We start from the raw sequence: 17,740 nt of genomic DNA, 5'->3' as shown, positions 1-17,740 counted from the left end.
ATGGAATGTCCAAGTTTCTGATGCATGCCCAAGTTTCTGATGCACGTACAAGGCTGAATAAAAATCACCAGAAAACATAACCACACTACCAGTTGACTAAAAAAGCAACTATATAGCTCAGAGGTAGGGCACTTGCTAAGCATGCTTGAGTCCCTGAGTTTCTGAGTTCCCAGAAATGAGAAAAATATCTAGTAAATAATACCTAGACTCCCATATATAAAAGTAGCCTGGCTTGGCTTCTATTTGAGATCCCTGGATCAACTAAGGGCTCCCTCCCTAAGTTAGTTCTCTAGTTTTCAAACTTGTTCCAGCAAAATTTCCAACATCTCATGATCTTACATTTGTGTTTCTAATATGGAGATAAATCTTGCCATCAGAGAAGAGAAAATATTTAGTTTAGAAATTTCCCAAGCATATGATGAAGACCTTCTTCTTTTCTTCCTTCCTTTCTCTTTTTTTTTCCTTTTGCTTTGTAAGGGGGCTGAGGCTAGTTATAAAAAGAAAATTCCTTTTAACTTTTCAACTTCATAATCACTCTTGGCCAGGTGCCACCTATTTTAATAGATAAGCCCTTGTGATCTGTGGCAACAAGGATTATGTTGCAGTTATAAATATTTACTCTCCCTTATTTGGTGCTAAATTTCAGAGTAGCATGTTCTCACAGTTGGTTACTAACTAGAGATATGTTTTGCAAATTTATACCACTTCTGTCAATTACAGTGTTTTGAATTGAAAAATCTTTTGTGAACATTTTAACTTTCAATTCAAATAATCTTGAGCTACTTACAAATACTTCTTGGGCACTTACAATGAGGCAGACATTGAGATGCAAGCTCACATAAATGAATTGGGTATCATCATGCCCATTTTATAGATGGAAACTATTGCTGGTAGAGTTTAAGGAATTTGGCTCAGATCCCACATCTAGTAAGTACTAGAACTACATCTGGGTCACTGGTTAGACCTCCAGAGGATGGAGAGATAACCTCACTAGTAAATGAACAAAATAGCTTTTAACACTTGGCTACATCTTTACTCAAGCCAGGTGGAAGCAGATTATACCTAAATATTTAGCCAATCTCCCTCGGACTCCAGTGAGAAGGATGATTGAATGCAAAAGAAATCTGCAGCAAGATTCCCCACCCTGTGTTCTCATTACAAGTGGTAATCCTAGTACAGAAGATTCCAGATGTCTTAGGTAAGGTGACAGACACGGAGTAGTGTTCCAGTAATTGAATGCTGTATAACACAACCACCCTAAAGTCTGGTGGATTAGAAGCTCAACTATATTATTTGTCATTTCATGTCTGCTCCACCTGACATCAGCTGGCACAGCTCAAAGGACAGGCTTTGAATGATCTGAAGCCTGTTCACTTACATGATTAGCCATGGGCTAAGATCTTAGCTGGGGCTGTATGCTAAAATTGTGTGTGTGTGTGTGTGTGTGTGTGTGTGTGTGTGTGTTGTGTTGGGCAAGCTAGGCATGTTCACCCCTGACCCCAGCTGAAACTTATATATGTGGCCTCTTGATATGTTCTAGGCTTCCTCACAAAATGATGGGTTCCAAATGTGAGCAGCCTCTAAGAGAGAAATCCAGGCAGAATTTGGATTACCTTTTATGACCTAACCTCAGAGTCACTCAACTGTTGGGAACTGTACTGTGTCTGCAAAAGATATGTTCAAGTACAACTCTTGGTACCAGTGAAGGTAACCTAATTTGGAAATTGGGTCTTTGCAGATGTAATCAAGTTAGGATGAGGTCATACTGGATTAGGGTAGGCCCTAATTCAATGACTAGTGTCTTTATAAGAAGAGGAAAATTTGGATATGGGATACACACAGGAAAGAATGCCATGTGACTATGGTGGCAAGAGAGTGGAATGATGATCTACAGGCCAAGGAATGTCAAGGATTGCCAGCAACCACCAGCACTAGGAAAGAGGCATGGGAAAGTTTTTCTCAGAGCCTCCAGAAGGAACAAGACTTGCTGACACCTTTTTTTTTTTTTTAATATCCAGCATCAAGAACCATAAGAAATTAGATTTCTGGTTTTTTAAGCCATCCAGTTTGTGGCTGTTTGCTACAGAGCCCTAGGAAGCCAATACACTCATGTCTGCTGTTATTTCATTCAATGAGACAGCAATGAAGTCCTGCATCACTTTAAGGGAAAGTAAATAGATACAACTTCTAGGAGAGTAGAAAAGTTCAGGAAGGGACTGAAAATACTGCCATGGTCCTTTGTGGAAAATATAATGTTCCACAAGTAGAAAATAGCAGTCCTTAAAATGTTAATACTTTCTGGCAGCTCCTTTGCTGCATCCTATATTCTGGGATATATAAAAGATTGATATATATATATATATATATATATATATATATATATATATATATATATATATATATATACATATATATACACACACACACACACACACATAACATATATGTTCATATATATATATATATATATATATATACATTTTATATGTAGTTTATAAATACACACACACCCCTACACACATATATATGTGTATATACTTTTTTTTTTTTTTTTGGTGGTGGTAGTGAGGATTGAACATAAGACCACACATATGCTAGGCAAGCACTGTATCACTAAGCTACACCCCAGTCCCAAGTTTCAGTACAGATACTGGGGTTAGACTCCCCTTCTTACCAATTAATTCTGAGATTAGTTTCATAGATGGTGATTTATCTTTGGAATACATATGTTCAAAGCCAGCAAAAACTGAAAGCACTTTTCATATTTATTTCCTGTGTCAAAGAAAGCTTTGAATGAAGTTCAATGATATAGTTTGACATAAACTGCAATTGTAATTTTGAATGCATTTTCAAATGTATAACTTTTGTGATAGTTTTAACAGGTTTATAGAATTATAATTCACATACCATATTCACAAACCATAGTTTTATATCTATATCTATATATCTACATATATATGCTATTAGTTGTTATGAGTTACCATCATCCAATTTTAGAAGATTTTTATCTTGCCCAAAGAAACTCATACACTAACAGTTATTCACTGTTCTCCCCAACTCTCAGCCCTAGGCAACTGCTACTTTACTTTCTGTCTCTGCAGATTTGCCTATTCTGAGCATTTCATATATGAAATCATATAAAATGCAATCATTTGTGAATGGCTTCTTTCACCTTTCATAGTGCTTTCATGGCTCATTTGTGTTGTAACATGCATCAACATTTTTCTTTTAATGGCTGAATAATATTCCATTGACACATTTTGTTATGATTTATCAGTAAATTGATATTTTAATTATTTTTAATTTGGGTTATTATTGTAAATACACTTCTTTGAACATTTATGTACCGATTTTTGTATTAACATGGTTTTATTTCTCTTGAGTATATATCTAATAGTGGAATTGCTGAGTCATAGGATAACACTATGTCTAATATTTTGAGGAATTGTCAAAGTTTTGCAAAATGATTATGCCATTTTGCATTCCCCCCAGCAATATATAAGGGTTTCAATGTCTTGCCTAATGCAATAGTCTATGTTCTGCCCTGGAGAAAGTTTAATATACACTTGAGAATATTGCTTGTTTGCTATTGATGAGTTGAGTGTTTAACTGATGTTTGTTAGGTCTAATTAATTTAGAATATTATTCAAGTCTTTAATATTCTTGCCAGTCTTCTGACTAGTTGTTTTTCCCATTGTTGACAGTGGGATATTGAAGTCTCCAATAATATCACATTATCTATTTTCCCTTCAATTGTTAGTCTTTTCTTTATGACTTTTCTTTTTTTGGGGGGGGGGAACATGATTATAATTTTTGTGTCTTGCTGATGGATTTACCCTCTTTTCATTTTAAAATGTCCCCTTTTGTATCTAATAACATTTTATACTTTAAAGTCTTTTTGGTTTTTGGTATTAGTATAGGCAGTTCAGTATTCTAATAGTTGCTGTTTTCAGGAAATATGTTTTTTCACACTTTTTCTTTGAACATATTTGTATCTTTGAATCTAAGGTATGTATCTTCTATAGACACTTTGATCTTCTTAAAATCTAGCTTGATAGTCTTTGCATTGGGGTTGTTAAATGCATTCACATTTAATTTTATTATTGATATGGTAGTATTGTATCTGTCATTTTGTCGTTTGTTTCCTATGTGTTGCTTTCTTATTGCTACTCTATTTCTCCTTTATTATTTATTTTTATATTGAGCAGATATTTTCTAGTATAACAGTATTTTAATGATCTCTAAGTGTATTTTTGGAATTATTAGTGTCTATAAGGCTTATAAAATATATCTTATCAGAATCTAATTCATATTTATAATAACTTCATTACAGTGAAATATAAAAGCTGTATTCTTATATAGTTCCATGCCTTACTCCTTTTTGGTTTTATTGCATTTATACATATTACACATCCCACAGTACATTTTTATTATTATTTCTTTATATAATCAAATCTTTTAAAGAAGCTGTGAGGATAATGGAGAAAAACATTTATAGAGTTTGTTAGGACCATCTATTTATTTATCATTTCTGATTCTCTTCATTTCTCCCTCTGAATTCCAGTTACAATCTGATGTCAATAAAAACCTGGATCCAAATTTGTTCCTTCTCCTTTGTGCTGCTATTGTCAAACACACTATATTTCTATATGTTGTGTGGATAAAAATCCAAACATAAACATATTATTTGTGCAAATACTTTTAAAACTAGTTGAGAAAAACAGAAGAAGAAATTTGAAATATACTCTTCTATCATTAGCTACACAATTACTTTAGTTAGTGTTCTTGTTTTGTTTTGTTTTTGTGAACTTGTGACATGTTTTGGCTCTTGGAGTATGGCAGACATAGGTGGTGAATGTTTTATATGAGCTTGCCCTATTGGACTTACCTCTTGTGCTTTACCAACCATCAACACACTTGTACTTCATGAACGTGATTCAGCTATCATGTACGCTGGAAGCTGATGCCCAGAGTTGGGCCCCAGGGTAAGATCTATGGAACAGACCTCAAACTGAACCAAAGCATAGAGCAATACCCAGCCATCTGAAGGTCTAAAATAGTCATTACAGCTAACCCATAGATTTAAAAAAATAAATTATTTTTGTTCATATCACTGAGTCTTATGCTTTTTTTACAGCATTATGGCAGCAACAGCTGACTAATATGAAATCCTCAAAATCAATGTTACATAGATGCCTTGTTATGGTTTGGATATGAAGTGTCCTCCAAAAGGTCATGGTGAGACAATGTAAGAATGCTCAGAGGTAAAATGGTTATATCATGAGGGATGTAACCTAATCAGTGGATTAATCCACTTGAATGGATTAACTGGGTGATAACTATAGACATCTAGGGTGTGACTAGAGGAAGAAGGCACTGGAGGCCTGACTTTGAGGTTTATGTTTTGTCCCTGGCACCTTGCTTTCTCTTTGCTTCTGGCTGTCATGAACTGAGCAGCACTCTTCCACCATGACCTTCTGCCATGATATTCTCTTTCACCTCAGGCCCAGAGGAATGGAGTTGACCCACCATGGATTGAACCCCTGAAACTGTAAGCCAAAGTAAACTTTCCCTCCTTTTAAGCTGTCCTGGTCAAGTCTTTTGGTCTCGGTGACAAAAAACTGACTAATGTGTGGCTGCTACCATGCCTACATGTGAAGCTACCTTGTAGTTAGAAGTTTTGAGAATTCTTGAATTTCTGTTACCTCTTTAACACATTTTATATGGTTAAAGTTCCTCAAGTAAAATTGATAATGTGCCATAAAATGTCTCCCTAAACCTTTATTAAATATAAAGCAAAATAATTTCTATTCTGTTTCTCCTTGTATGTAACAAAAATGTGTGTGTGTGTGTGTGTGTGTGTGTGTGTGTGTGTGTGCTTCTAAAAGAAAGAAAAGATGTAATGGAACATCTCTGGAGATAGCAGTTATTCCCAGGGGAAAATTACAATCAATATGGGCATTTCACCCAGTATACAGCCCTGGTGCAACTCAGTGCCTCTAAATACCAAAGGAACAAAGCCACTTAATAAATATTGGATCTTTCTCTCTCCACTTGAGAGAGAACACACTGTTCTAAAGAGTTGCAGGGATGCTCTTAGCAGCTATTTGCAACGCTGTGAACTTGGGTATTGTGTTGCTATGAAGCAACATATTGTCCAAACCTAACCCTCTCTTATAGGATCTTTGAAGAGGAAAAAGAAAGAGCCAATGAAGACATTCTAATGGAGACTCATTCATTCGGTTATTCATTTACTCAATAATTACTGATCAGGTTGACTATGTGCATAATGCAAACACAGAGATCCCAGCTTGTGGATATTTAGATTCCAGAGGAAGAGATAAGATATAAGTTTCAGATATGCCCTGTTAAACTTTCTGCAAGTTCAAAGGAGAGATGGGAATCATATTTTTCTTGGATTCTCAGTAAAATTTTCCCAGGGAGGGAGGCATAAGGATAGTGGCTGGAAGAATGTGTATTTTAGGGGCTGGGGATGTGGCTCAAGTGGTAGCGCACTTGCCTAGCATGCATGAGGCACTAGGTTCGATTCTCAGCACCACATAAAAATAAAATAAAGATATTGGAGAAAAAAAGAATGTGTATTTTAATAGACAGAGATGGAAGGGAGAAAAGATAATTAAACCCATAACACAAAAGAGACAGGAAAGTCAGATTGTGGAGGGTCTTGTTTGTCAATATTGAGAGTTTGGGTTACATTCTGTTTGCAATGAGAGTCATGAAAGGCTCTGGCATGATCAAGGAACCTGTGGAGGTGTGGTAAGAGATGAAAGAAGAGCTTGAATGTAGAGGACACTCTATTCTCTGAAGCAATACTCGTACTCTAGGTGGAAAATAGTAAATGGTGTGGAACTCAGGTAATAGCAATGCATATAGAGGTAAGGGAGGAGCATGAAAGATGCTTAAAAGGGTCCTGGTCATTAATTGGAGAGTTCATTTATTCTCTTGACAGAGAATGTCAGTAAGATATTGCAGCTAGTTGCTAGGGCACAAGAATAGGCAAAACATGCATAATTCCTCCCTCGTGTATGGTATAGTAAACATTTACCTTAAAATGAATGTGAAATAGGATGCAGATTATGAATGAGAGTTACATGTTATAAGAGCTTGTGGTGGGAGATTTGATGAGTCAGGGAGGAAAGGAAGAAATGCTACCTTGACAAGGCGACTTGTGAACTGAATGGAATATAGGGTGTGAATTAGGTGCAGATTGAAAGGAAGTACACTGTCGGCAGAGGGTACAGCATGATCAGTGGCCCATTGTAAACAAACAGGCCTCAAATGAGGTCACTGTGGAAGGGACTCGGGTAGAAGATGAGGCTGCAGAGACCATACCACATCATGTCTGGAGGATGCAGCACTCTGTCTACTAGTGCTAGTTCAAGCGACAGTGCCAAACGTGGTAAGGAGATCACTGCTTCTTTTATCAAGAAAATCTTGTTCTAAAAAAGCCTGCTGAACTGCCTTAATGCAAAAGTGACTTACACTCTGAAGTGAGCTCCTTATATTAGGAGAACAGTAATAATTCCCAACCAGCAGCCAGTGTGTGGCTCCATGCTGAGTGGAGATGGTTGTGAGTTTTGTCTTTATCCTAAGAGCAATAGGAAATCTCAGAAGGATCTGAAGGAGAAGTGGTAGTGGCTACATTACAGAGCACAGTTTGGAAGGTAGCTAGAGTGAGAGGAAAGACGACAAGGAAGTTTGTGTCTTGTTAAAATAGGAGATGTCCTTTTCAGGTGAGAGAGCAGGAATTTAGAGTGAAGTCCAGTGACAATCTAAAAAGAGTGGAGGAGATTTGGGATAAACATGTGAATATCCCATAAGGAAGGGAGTAGAAAAATGAAAAGTGACCACATGTCAGTTAAAATAAGAGAGCCTATGCTGTCAGCAGGTTGACGTTCTGAGACTGGATCCAACAAAACTTGTTTCTCTGGAGCAGGTAAAGAGGGTCAGTTTCAAAGATAAGTAGAGGGCACAAGCATTGTGGTTCAATGGAAAGAAAAGTATCTAGGAAGTCAAGTAAAATATTGTCAAGATCAACTCTGAGTAGAGTATGGTGAGTAAGAGGTAACAGGATGCCTTCAGCTGTTTTGTGGTCAACATTCACTCACCAGACCCCTTAGAAGAGGAGAGTATATCTCTCATATTGCCCGGTAGCATATCACTCCCAAGTCATCACCTGCAGGGAGGCCAAAGCATTTTGTCTTGGGCCAGGTTTGAGCCCATCTTCTCAGAGGATCCCAGAGATGCTGTGCACAGGCACCTTTCATTCACAGTGTTCAGGGCAACATGTGGGTGAACAAACTCACCAGACATCCAAAGAAGAAATAAAACCATAATTTAATTGAAGCAGAGAAGAGATTGTTAGGCAAGGCTTGACAGAGATCTTGCCACAGTGAAAATGAGTAAGCTCAGGAAAAATAAATTTTAAATTCAAATGTTAAATGATTAATTAATATGATGGAGGCTTCCCTGAGCTGTGTCAATAGGTACCAGCCACAAAATGCTGATGATGACTTGTGATGATGAGGAGATTGTTCCAATAATTAGTAATCATTCAGTACCTCTTCTGTATCAACACTGTGCAAGATTGGCTTAGGGAATACAAGCATGAATGAGACATGCTCCTTGACTATGGAAGGAAAATCATGTAAAAAAGATGCCAGTGTTTTGTACTAAGTGTGTGTTTCAGGAACGTCAGGGAGCAGAGAAGCAGGGCACTAAAGAAATAGGAGAGATGAGTGTTAGGAGAAAAAGGCCTCCCTGGGATGGTGCCCACAAGCCAAGGCTTGGGGAAAAAATTGAAGTTAGACCACTCAGGAGTAGCATGATTAAAGGGCTGGGTAGGAATGACAGTATCAGAAACTTCAAGAAGTTCCATGTGTCTAAAGAAGACACATAGGAAGGAATGTAGTAAGAAATAAATCATTGGAGGTACTAATGTTACGAAGGTGCCTAAATGCCAAGCTAAGGAATACAAATCTGATTCTGAACGTAATGAGAAATCTTTGGTATTCCCAAGATTTGATGTGTGGAGAGAGATATCTTTGTCAGAAGCCATTAATATTAAGGGGGAAGTTCAAATTGAGGCAGAGATAAAATCAGCAAAAGAAACTGCAAAATGTCAGAAAAGGTAGAGGCTGAGATGGAAACCAAAAGAAAACCAACATGTAGAATAAGTAAGCAAGAGAAACGAAAATTGGAAATGATTTAAATTTTTTACTGACAGGAAAACAGACAAGTGAATTATTTATTTTCTTATATGAGAATCCTCCATAGCAGGGAAAATGAATGAATTCAAGTTCTATGTATGGACATGGAAGAACCTAGCAATGGGAACAATGAAGCAGGCAAAAACATAGTAGAATGTTACATGCTATTTATTTACAAATGTAGCAGAAATGTAAAACTTGCAAGGATGAATAGCAAGTTCACAAAAGCAATTATCTCAGGGTCTGAGGGCACTGCAGTTGTGATCTGGAAGGCAGTTATACAGGGCTCTTCAACTAAAGTGGTAATGTTTTAGTTCAAGCTGGTTGTTGGATATATGAATGTTTATTTTAATTTGAGCATGTTGCATGACAAAGTCATCACTGTGGCCATATCTGAGGAATTTTAGAGGAATATGTGTGCATGCATGCACATATGTGTGTTTGTGTGTGTGTGTGTGTGTGTGTGTGTGTGTGTGTGTTGGTAGTGCATTGTAATATTCAGAAAGCAACGGATAGAAGAAGAACACTATAATGTCTAAGGCTTGACAGGAAGACTATCATTGGTCTAGAGAAGGGATAAAAATACAGGTTTTGAAGACAATTCTCAGGGTTCTTGTACTGACTGAGCTGTATACCACTTAACATCTCTGTTCCCCAGTGCCCTCATTTGTAAACTGTATTTACAAACCACAAAGCATATTCCTTGAGGAGATGATAGGAAAAATAAATAATTTCATACTTATTGCCTAAAAATAATGCCTAGGACACAGTACTAATTATCAGAGTTAGCCATCATCATCATCATCAATACCAAATGTAGTGATTCAATGAAAATACAATAAAATACTGAGTTTATGTAACAGTTTACAATTTGCCAACAATTATGTCGGCCAAATAGAAACTACAGAAATTAAGAGTTATTTGTAGAAATGTATAGAGGCATAAAAGATTTAATGGATACGGGGTAAAGTTGGGAGTTCATAACCCGCTTGAATCAAACTGTGAAAGATGATGTATTAAGAACTGTGTAATGTTTTGAACGACCAACAATAAAAAAAAAGTAAAAAAAATAAAAAATAAAAAAAAAGATTTAATGGATGACAATCCACTATTCATATATTCCTTATTGAGTAAGTCTCTGTCCTGCCTACTCCAAGCACAGACACTTTCCTCAGGAGTTTAGGCTTTTTGTTTGTTTTAAAAAACTGACAGACTGTATGTTTATTTTCCCAGAGTTCATTTTGTTTCTGTCAAAAGTAATGCATTTTATATACAATTAAATGTTCCAATAAAAAAATAAATGAGCATGATTCTGAATTTTCCTACTGATATTGAACGGTTTATTTTCAATAACTATTACACTGAACATAATTGTAACTTTTAAAAAGGACTATTGAAAATAAATTATCTGCTTTCTGTGACACAGAAGTCACCCACAAGTACACATTTGCATTTTGACATAACTAACATTAAAAACTAATATAAATTGAAAATGATAACTAAGTTAAATACTAGCTTTATCTGCTCCAAAGAGAAGACAGAAAACAAAACTGAAGCCATTTGATTTACATGTGGATTTGAGCAGCTTCTCATCTCAATTTTTTCTACTGAGTATGGTTGACTTCCAGGAATTGAAAACTTTTTAATAATTTACCCAAGGACTAGACCCTGTTTTTTTTTTTGGGGGGGGGGGTTACCCAGGATTGAACTCAAGGGCACTCGACCACTGAGCCACATCCCCAGCCCTATTTTGGATTTTATTTAGAACAGGGTCTCACTTTGTTGCTCAGCACCTCCCTTCCGAGAAGCTGGCTTTGAACTTTGGATCCTCCTGCCTCAGCCTCCAGAGCCGCTGGGATTACAGGCCTGTGTCACTGCGCCCGGCAGGACTAGATCACGTTTTAAAAATGCGTTGCTACATCCATTTCACATATTTATTCAGATCAATCAGTAAACTTTTCATCGCAAACTCCACATTACACCCATCTACTATTTCTGGGCTTGGCCAGCCTCCCGGGCTTAAGGCCCCGCCCCTTCGGAAGGCGCAGTCTGCGTGTGCACGCAAGCAAGCGCGCTGACGTCTACGCGCACCACCCGCGCCAGGACCCGCCCTCCGGCTTGAACCGCGGTCCCGCGCCGCAGAGGTTGATGAGGCTGACGCCAACGGCTACGGCCGCAGAGCGGGAGGCAGCGCGGGAAGGCAGCGTCGAGGAGCTGGCCTAGCCTGGGGGCCCTGGCCGTGCTCTTCGGGCTGAGCCGCCGCTTCTGCGCACAGTGCGGGGCCGCAGCCGCCGGGCGGTGGGAGCTGGAGAGGCTGGGCGAGATCCGGGGCCCCTGGTGGGTGCGGGAGTGGTCTCTGTGGCCGGGATAGCCTCTGGCCATGATCGATTCGGTGAAACTGCGCAGGGACAGCGCAGCGGACTTCTTCTCGCACTATGAGTACCTGTGCGCGCTGCAGGACTCGGTACCTTTGCCCGCCGTGCGCACCTGCCTCCGGGAGGGCGTGCTGGACTTCAATGCCGACCGCCTGCGGGTGGTGGACTGGGCACCCCTGCTGAGCACCCTCAAGATTAATAAAGATCTGCCCGTGATCTCCATCAAGAGCTTCTTCCAGCCGTGGCTTGGTGAAACAGGTTTGTGCTCCTCGGTGGGTGCTTCGAAATGGGTTTTCAGATAGGTCCAAGGTGGAGCCTGGGCCCTAGAAGAGGCGCTTTGTCCTGGAGGATGTGTGCAGTACCAGAGAGGCGAACCTGGCAAGTTATTGAAGGTCTTAAGGTACCGAGTTCTCATCCGTAACTTGGGCTTAATAAGAAGACCGAGGATAAGTGGTTGCAAGGATTCCCTGAGTTAATGATGTTTGTAGAATGCTTAGCACAGTTTGGGACGTCATTAAATCTTGGACAGTTGTTTCCTCTTTCATTCAATGTCTTTTTTTTTTTTTTTTTTTGCCTGATACAAAAAGTAAACGATTAGGAAATTAATATATTCCAACCCCTTTTCTTCATTAAAAAAGTGTGTATGTAAGAATTTTGTAAAGCCCTTTTCAACTATTAGCCACTTACAGATATAGGGTAATTAGAATCCAGACCCTCCGATTATTCAGAAAACAAGTGAATGACTACATGTGACAAAATGTTATTCCTTCTAGTACTTTTCACAACATTTTGTACATTATAGGGACTCAAGTCATATTTTCTAAATTGACCTGAAAGAGGCTCACATCTTTCCATTAGTAACCATCAAATGAGTATAAAAGAGATTTTGTTAAAGATGGATGGGGAAAGTAAAGTGTAAATTTATGAATCCAGCCTAATCTGCTTCGTGGGATGTTTGTATCTAGCTGGGATGCCCTTGTAGTTTTGCCCCCTTCAGGCAGTTGGCTGGGGGAATGGGAGTGGTAAAGTTTTGGAGTGGGGACACTTGAGTGAGAATGATAAACTTGGCTTCCTGCAGGATATATTTAGGATGATCTTTAGGCAAAGTGATTGCAAAGTGATTGCTCTTAATGCTTCTGTTCTTTGTTTCTCTTTATTTTTAATTTTTGCAGGTTTTGTATTTGTAAATTCACCATGTTTAATTTAACTCCCCTATCAGTATTTGTGGTGCTTTCATGTTCATTCATGGACATATGCAAAGCAGCAAAAAAAAAAAAAAAAAATTGTCACCCAACATATATGTTCCTATCTCACTCTTAATACCTTTTTAATAAAGACAGATCTTGTTAAAAAATTTTTTAAAAGTAATATAACAAAAGTGTACAGATATTAGAGGTGGCCTAGGGTTTGAATTCTGGAGGTTACATTCTATGTGATCTGAGGCAAATTACTTTTTGAACTACAATTCTTACAATTATAAAAAGTATTAAAACAACTCTAAGTGAGTTCTTAGTATTAAAGCAGGTCATGTGTAAAGTGTCCTGGTGGCACTACAATGAGCTTAGTGTGCCTCTGCCCCAAAGGTTCTCCCCTTCTACTGGGGGAGACAGCAAGTAAGCACAAGCATCTGGGTCAGTGCTGTGGAAGAAGTGAGCCCAGGTGCTGCAGAGCACAGAAAATTGAAGAGGGAGGTTCAAGGAAGACTTCTTGGAGGAGGTGCCATCCTTTTGAAGGATGTGTAGAACCCAGCCATATGACAGAAGGAAACAGTTTGTGCAGAGTTGGAAATAGAGAATATGGCAAACTAGGTACAGAACTGAAATTTAGAGTTTGAGAAAGATCTGAGAGTTGAGACTGATGAAGGCCAAATAGATCAGATGTTCAGTGTTTATCCTGAAGGTTGTGGGGAACCAATGAAGGACGTTGAAATGTACTTTTGATTTAGGGCCCTACCATGTCCTCTATATGGAAGACAAATTAAAGTTGGGAAAGAATTGTAATCTAACAGCCCAAATTAAGATAGGGAGAAGGGCTGGATTTTGAACGATGAGAATGGATGGGGCCTGGTGACTAGTTAGAATTTAGAAGAGCATCTTTCCCTAAGACACAGGACAACTAGATTAGGTTGGGAAAAGAATCTTAGTTCATCTTTAATGTTTTAAGACAGCTTCCAGATTTGTCTCTGTTAGGTAGATCTAAACCCTAGATACAGATTTGGGCCTTGTGGAAAGATAGGCATGTGAAGATAGGAGAGGATCTGAGTTACCCACAAAGAAGATGGAGAAAATATTTGAAAGGCTTTCAACATTTTCTAAATGGATGGACTTGAGTTATGTTTATAAGCTGAGAGAAAGTAACCAGCTGAGAAGGAGAGTGTGGAGATCTTGGAGAGGAAGTGATTATGGATTTATTTAAAACCTGACTATTAGTCATATGCCTAGTCTTTTTCTAAGGTCTGAGATTAGCACCATCCATGGTCTGCTCTGCAAGGACCATTCATCACACCCCTGACTGAAGTCACCTTATTCTCTGCATCTCATTCAGATGTTGAATGATTCTGCGCCTCTGAAGGGACTTAACCACCAAGTAATAGCAGAAATCAAAATAAATGAAAAATGAGAGGGATCTTAAGAGTCAAAACTAGTATACTTGATTTTGCCAAATGCTTTATTCTCAGTGTGAGAAAAAACGTATTGTGGACCAATTTCTTTTCAGATATCCTTTGCTGAATCTTATTCCTCTATCAAATCCAGTGGGTCTAGGTTTTAACCTCTTATATGTCACTTACTCAACCTTAATTACATTTTGCCTGTACTATTGCCGAAGCTCCTAGCTAGTTTTGCTGCCCCTGAACTCAGTTTCCCTTAATTCTTCTGCCCACCTCAGTTCAAGTGATCTTTCTAAGATGAAACCATATGCTTAAAAAAATGTTTAAAGTGACTCACAGGACCGCTGCAAATTGGTGGCACAACTTGTATTTTGTCAAAGGTACTGAAATCTGAGCTATGTTCTGCCAAGCCTCATGGGGCTAGTTATGCCTGAGGAAGGGTTTTTTTTTTTTTTTTTTTTTTTTTTAATTGAAAGCAGGTGCCTTTTTCTAATCCTTTTCTTTATCTAATTGGTCCTCTCACAGTGAGACACATTTTTTCTGACATGCCAGGAACTCACCTAGTGTGTGGTAGCCCTAGTTCTCATCACTTGTGAGATAAAAGACGACTTTTTTCCGGGCTTGTTTCTGCCTCTTAAAATTTGCAGCTCTTCTCCTCAACCCCTGCAGAGTGTAGTCATTCCACCTGCAGCATTTACAGTGCTTTGCAGGGGTCAGGCATGGTTGCCTTTGCACATTCCACTTCCTCTTAGAAGAATACATTATCCACTCTAACTTACTTTCATCTTTCTGGGTTCAGTATCAGTATTTTCTTGAAGCTATCCCTTAGGTGCAATTTCTTTGCCATCTTAAAAACCTCTATGTATAAGGTTTGTGTTTCTGTACCTCAGGTGACTTTGAGTTCTTGTGTTTTTCCTTACAAGGATTTTTTAAGGATATGGTTCATGTCTGCGCCTTAATAGTGAACAAATGTTTTTAAATGATGAACTGTATCATTGAGATTGCTAATTTTACAATAACTTTGCTTTAGGTTCTGACATAAACAAAGTTTGCAGAAGTCGCGTTCCTGCTATAAGATCCAAAGATGTGACCTTCCAGTTGTGTAAAGCTCTTAAAGGCTGTCTAAATGTATCAAGTGTGCTGAGGAACCTGGAGTTAAATGGACTAGTTCTGAGAGAGAGGGATTTAATTATTTTAACAAAGGTAAGCCTTCTTCAGTGTGGCCTGCAAACGTTTCATAGTTGTTTTGTAGGGGGAAATACTCAATAAATTTTTTTAACTCTTTTCCTCTAATAAAGGGATTGAATAAATCGACTTCTTTGGTGCACCTGTCTCTTGCAAACTGTCCAATTGGAGATGGAGGTTTAGAAAGTGAGTTTAAATCTTGTTTAACTTTTGACCCATCAGACTGGTCTCATGTTTGCCTATATGCCATATTAATCCCTGTCTGGTTTTATATTAATACCCTTTTTTGTCTGCTGCCTCTGTCTGAGCTACCTCCTGTGCCTCTTTATATCTTGATCCATTATCACTTCTACCCTTAAAACTTATCATGTTGATTACTCTCTGAAGTAACTTTACTAAAGGATGTGTTAAGCCACAAACCACACAAACCTCTTCTGTCTGGTATTCTGTTTTTTGTGTTTATTCATCTTTTAGGGTTTTCCTTTTAAGAAATATTTATGGGAATGGCAATAGCAAAATGTAAAGAGGAAAAAATCATTATTTTTAAATGGCATCTATAATGCAGTCTTAATGCACTGTGTGGTGTGTGCTAAAATAGAAAATATATGCTAAGTGCTATGGGAGCATATAAAAGGTCAGTGAACTCTTTGGCCAGGAGAGGGCTGGTTATGGAGATAATTACAAGAGATCATCTGTTGATTGGGGTCCTGAAGAATTGGTGTGTGTTCAGTGTGTGGAATCATGGTCTGGAGGGGTAAGGAAGCTTGCATTTCAATCTGAACAGAGTTTAAGGTCCTCTATCTTCTGTTGCTCTTGTATCTTATGTGCTTTGGTAGAGCACCTAGTTATGTTAATAAGAGCACCTGATGTAGTTCTGGGTTTATAGTTGACATTTAAATTGATGATCAAGACCAAAAGTATGTTCTTGGAAATAAAATAGAAAAACATCATGTTTTAGACTTTTCTTTTTCTTTCAGATGACTCAAAAACTCTATAATACTTTACTCTATGATTGGGAATACAGAGTTTTCAATTTTAGCATCAATAGGATTATGTTATTGCTGTAAATTAGAATAACACTTTGTCACAAACATGTTGTAGAATGTACCAATCCATTAGTTTTTGGAAAGAGTATAGAGAGTGATTTTTAAGAATACAGCTATAAACTAAAATATACTCAAGAAAGTTTAGGCCAAGTGTGGTGGCACACGCTTGTACTCCCAGTAGCTCAGGAGGCTGAGGCAGGAAGATTGTAAGTTGGAGGCCAGTCTCAGCAACTTAGAGAGGCCCTAAGCAACTTAGCAAGACCCTGTTTCAAAATAAAAATGGGGATGTGGGTAAGTGCCCCTGGTACCAAAAAAGAAAAGGATTGACCAGGTTGATTAGGCTCTTCAGTTTATTGTATGTGTCTTTTTTCCCCCCTTCTTTTTAGTTATTTGTCAAGCTGTAAAGACCTCTATCACTCTTAAGACAGTCAACTTCACTGGGTGTAGTCTGACATGGCAGGGAGCAGATCACATGGCCAAGATCTTAAAGGTGACTTTGTATTCAGAAGTTTGTGAAAATGTGTTATGTATTTGAAGCACAGTAATACTTTGGTATGAGATGGCAATTATTTTTATCTTTTCATTCATATGGTGATTGTAATTATATTTCTAATGAAAGAATGTGACCTGTGTTTAGCTTGGGGTTCTACCATTTAGTAAGATATGTACTTAATTTTAGATGAAATTTTAAAGTATAATGCATTATGAATTATACATTTGTGTACCTTTAGTTATTGAAAATATGTTTCGGGCACTGAAAGAAATTTTGTGCATTACAGTCTTCATATTACTTCAGTGACTCAAATATTAACTGCTATTATATATGAACCAATAAAAATCATAGTTTTTAATAAATGATTTTAAGGGTGCCTTAATAACTTTATAGTGGTTATAACTACTATATTTTGGCATACAATTACTTGATAATTTGATATGAAACCTTTTTTATAGTTTGATGGTACAGATCTGGGATAGGCCAACTTTGTGGATCAAATTTACCACCAGTTTTTTTAAGCACAACCATGTTCAGTTGTTTACATAGTAACTGTGACTACTTTCAACCTACACCTGAATTGTTGAGTACTTCTAAAAGGTACTGTCTGACCCACAAAGTTGAAAATGTTTGCTTTGGGCCGCTATAGAGCAAGTCCTCTGATCCTTGCAATAGATAATGGTAAAAAGTGTGAAAATAAAGGAAAATAAAACTCTTAAAATTTAATTGAATTGTCAGTTTACATACTAATCTGCAACAGGTTATCCAGTGGCTAGAGTTGCACAACTAGTCATTGGCAGACT

At 37.9% G+C, this 17,740-nt stretch overlaps 1 protein-coding gene across 4 annotated transcripts in view; it reads left to right on the top strand.

Annotated features, from left to right (window-relative positions):
• Positions 1–11,315: 11,315 nt before the first annotated feature.
• Positions 11,316–17,740, top strand: part of Cep78 (centrosomal protein 78) — a 32,209-nt gene continuing 25,784 nt past the window's right edge. For 2 of the 4 annotated variants that reach the window (XM_078047442.1, XM_078047443.1), the window contains exons 1-4: positions 11,317–11,863; positions 15,244–15,416; positions 15,512–15,584; positions 16,831–16,934. In XM_078047442.1, coding sequence (XP_077903568.1) covers positions 11,611–11,863; positions 15,244–15,416; positions 15,512–15,584; positions 16,831–16,934 — 603 coding nt within the window. In that variant the 5' untranslated portion in view covers positions 11,317–11,610. Of the gene's footprint in view, positions 11,864–15,243; positions 15,417–15,511; positions 15,585–16,830; positions 16,935–17,740 lie in introns of all 4 variants that reach the window. The other 2 variants (XM_078047441.1, XM_078047444.1) reach the window with 2 other exon arrangements.

The sequence above is a fragment of the Ictidomys tridecemlineatus genome, chromosome 4, assembly GCF_052094955.1.
Source record: "Ictidomys tridecemlineatus isolate mIctTri1 chromosome 4, mIctTri1.hap1, whole genome shotgun sequence".
NCBI classification, from domain to species: domain Eukaryota; kingdom Metazoa; phylum Chordata; class Mammalia; order Rodentia; family Sciuridae; genus Ictidomys; species Ictidomys tridecemlineatus.
Note: the sequence above shows the minus strand (reverse complement) of the source record. Positions and strands in the feature narration are given on the sequence as shown.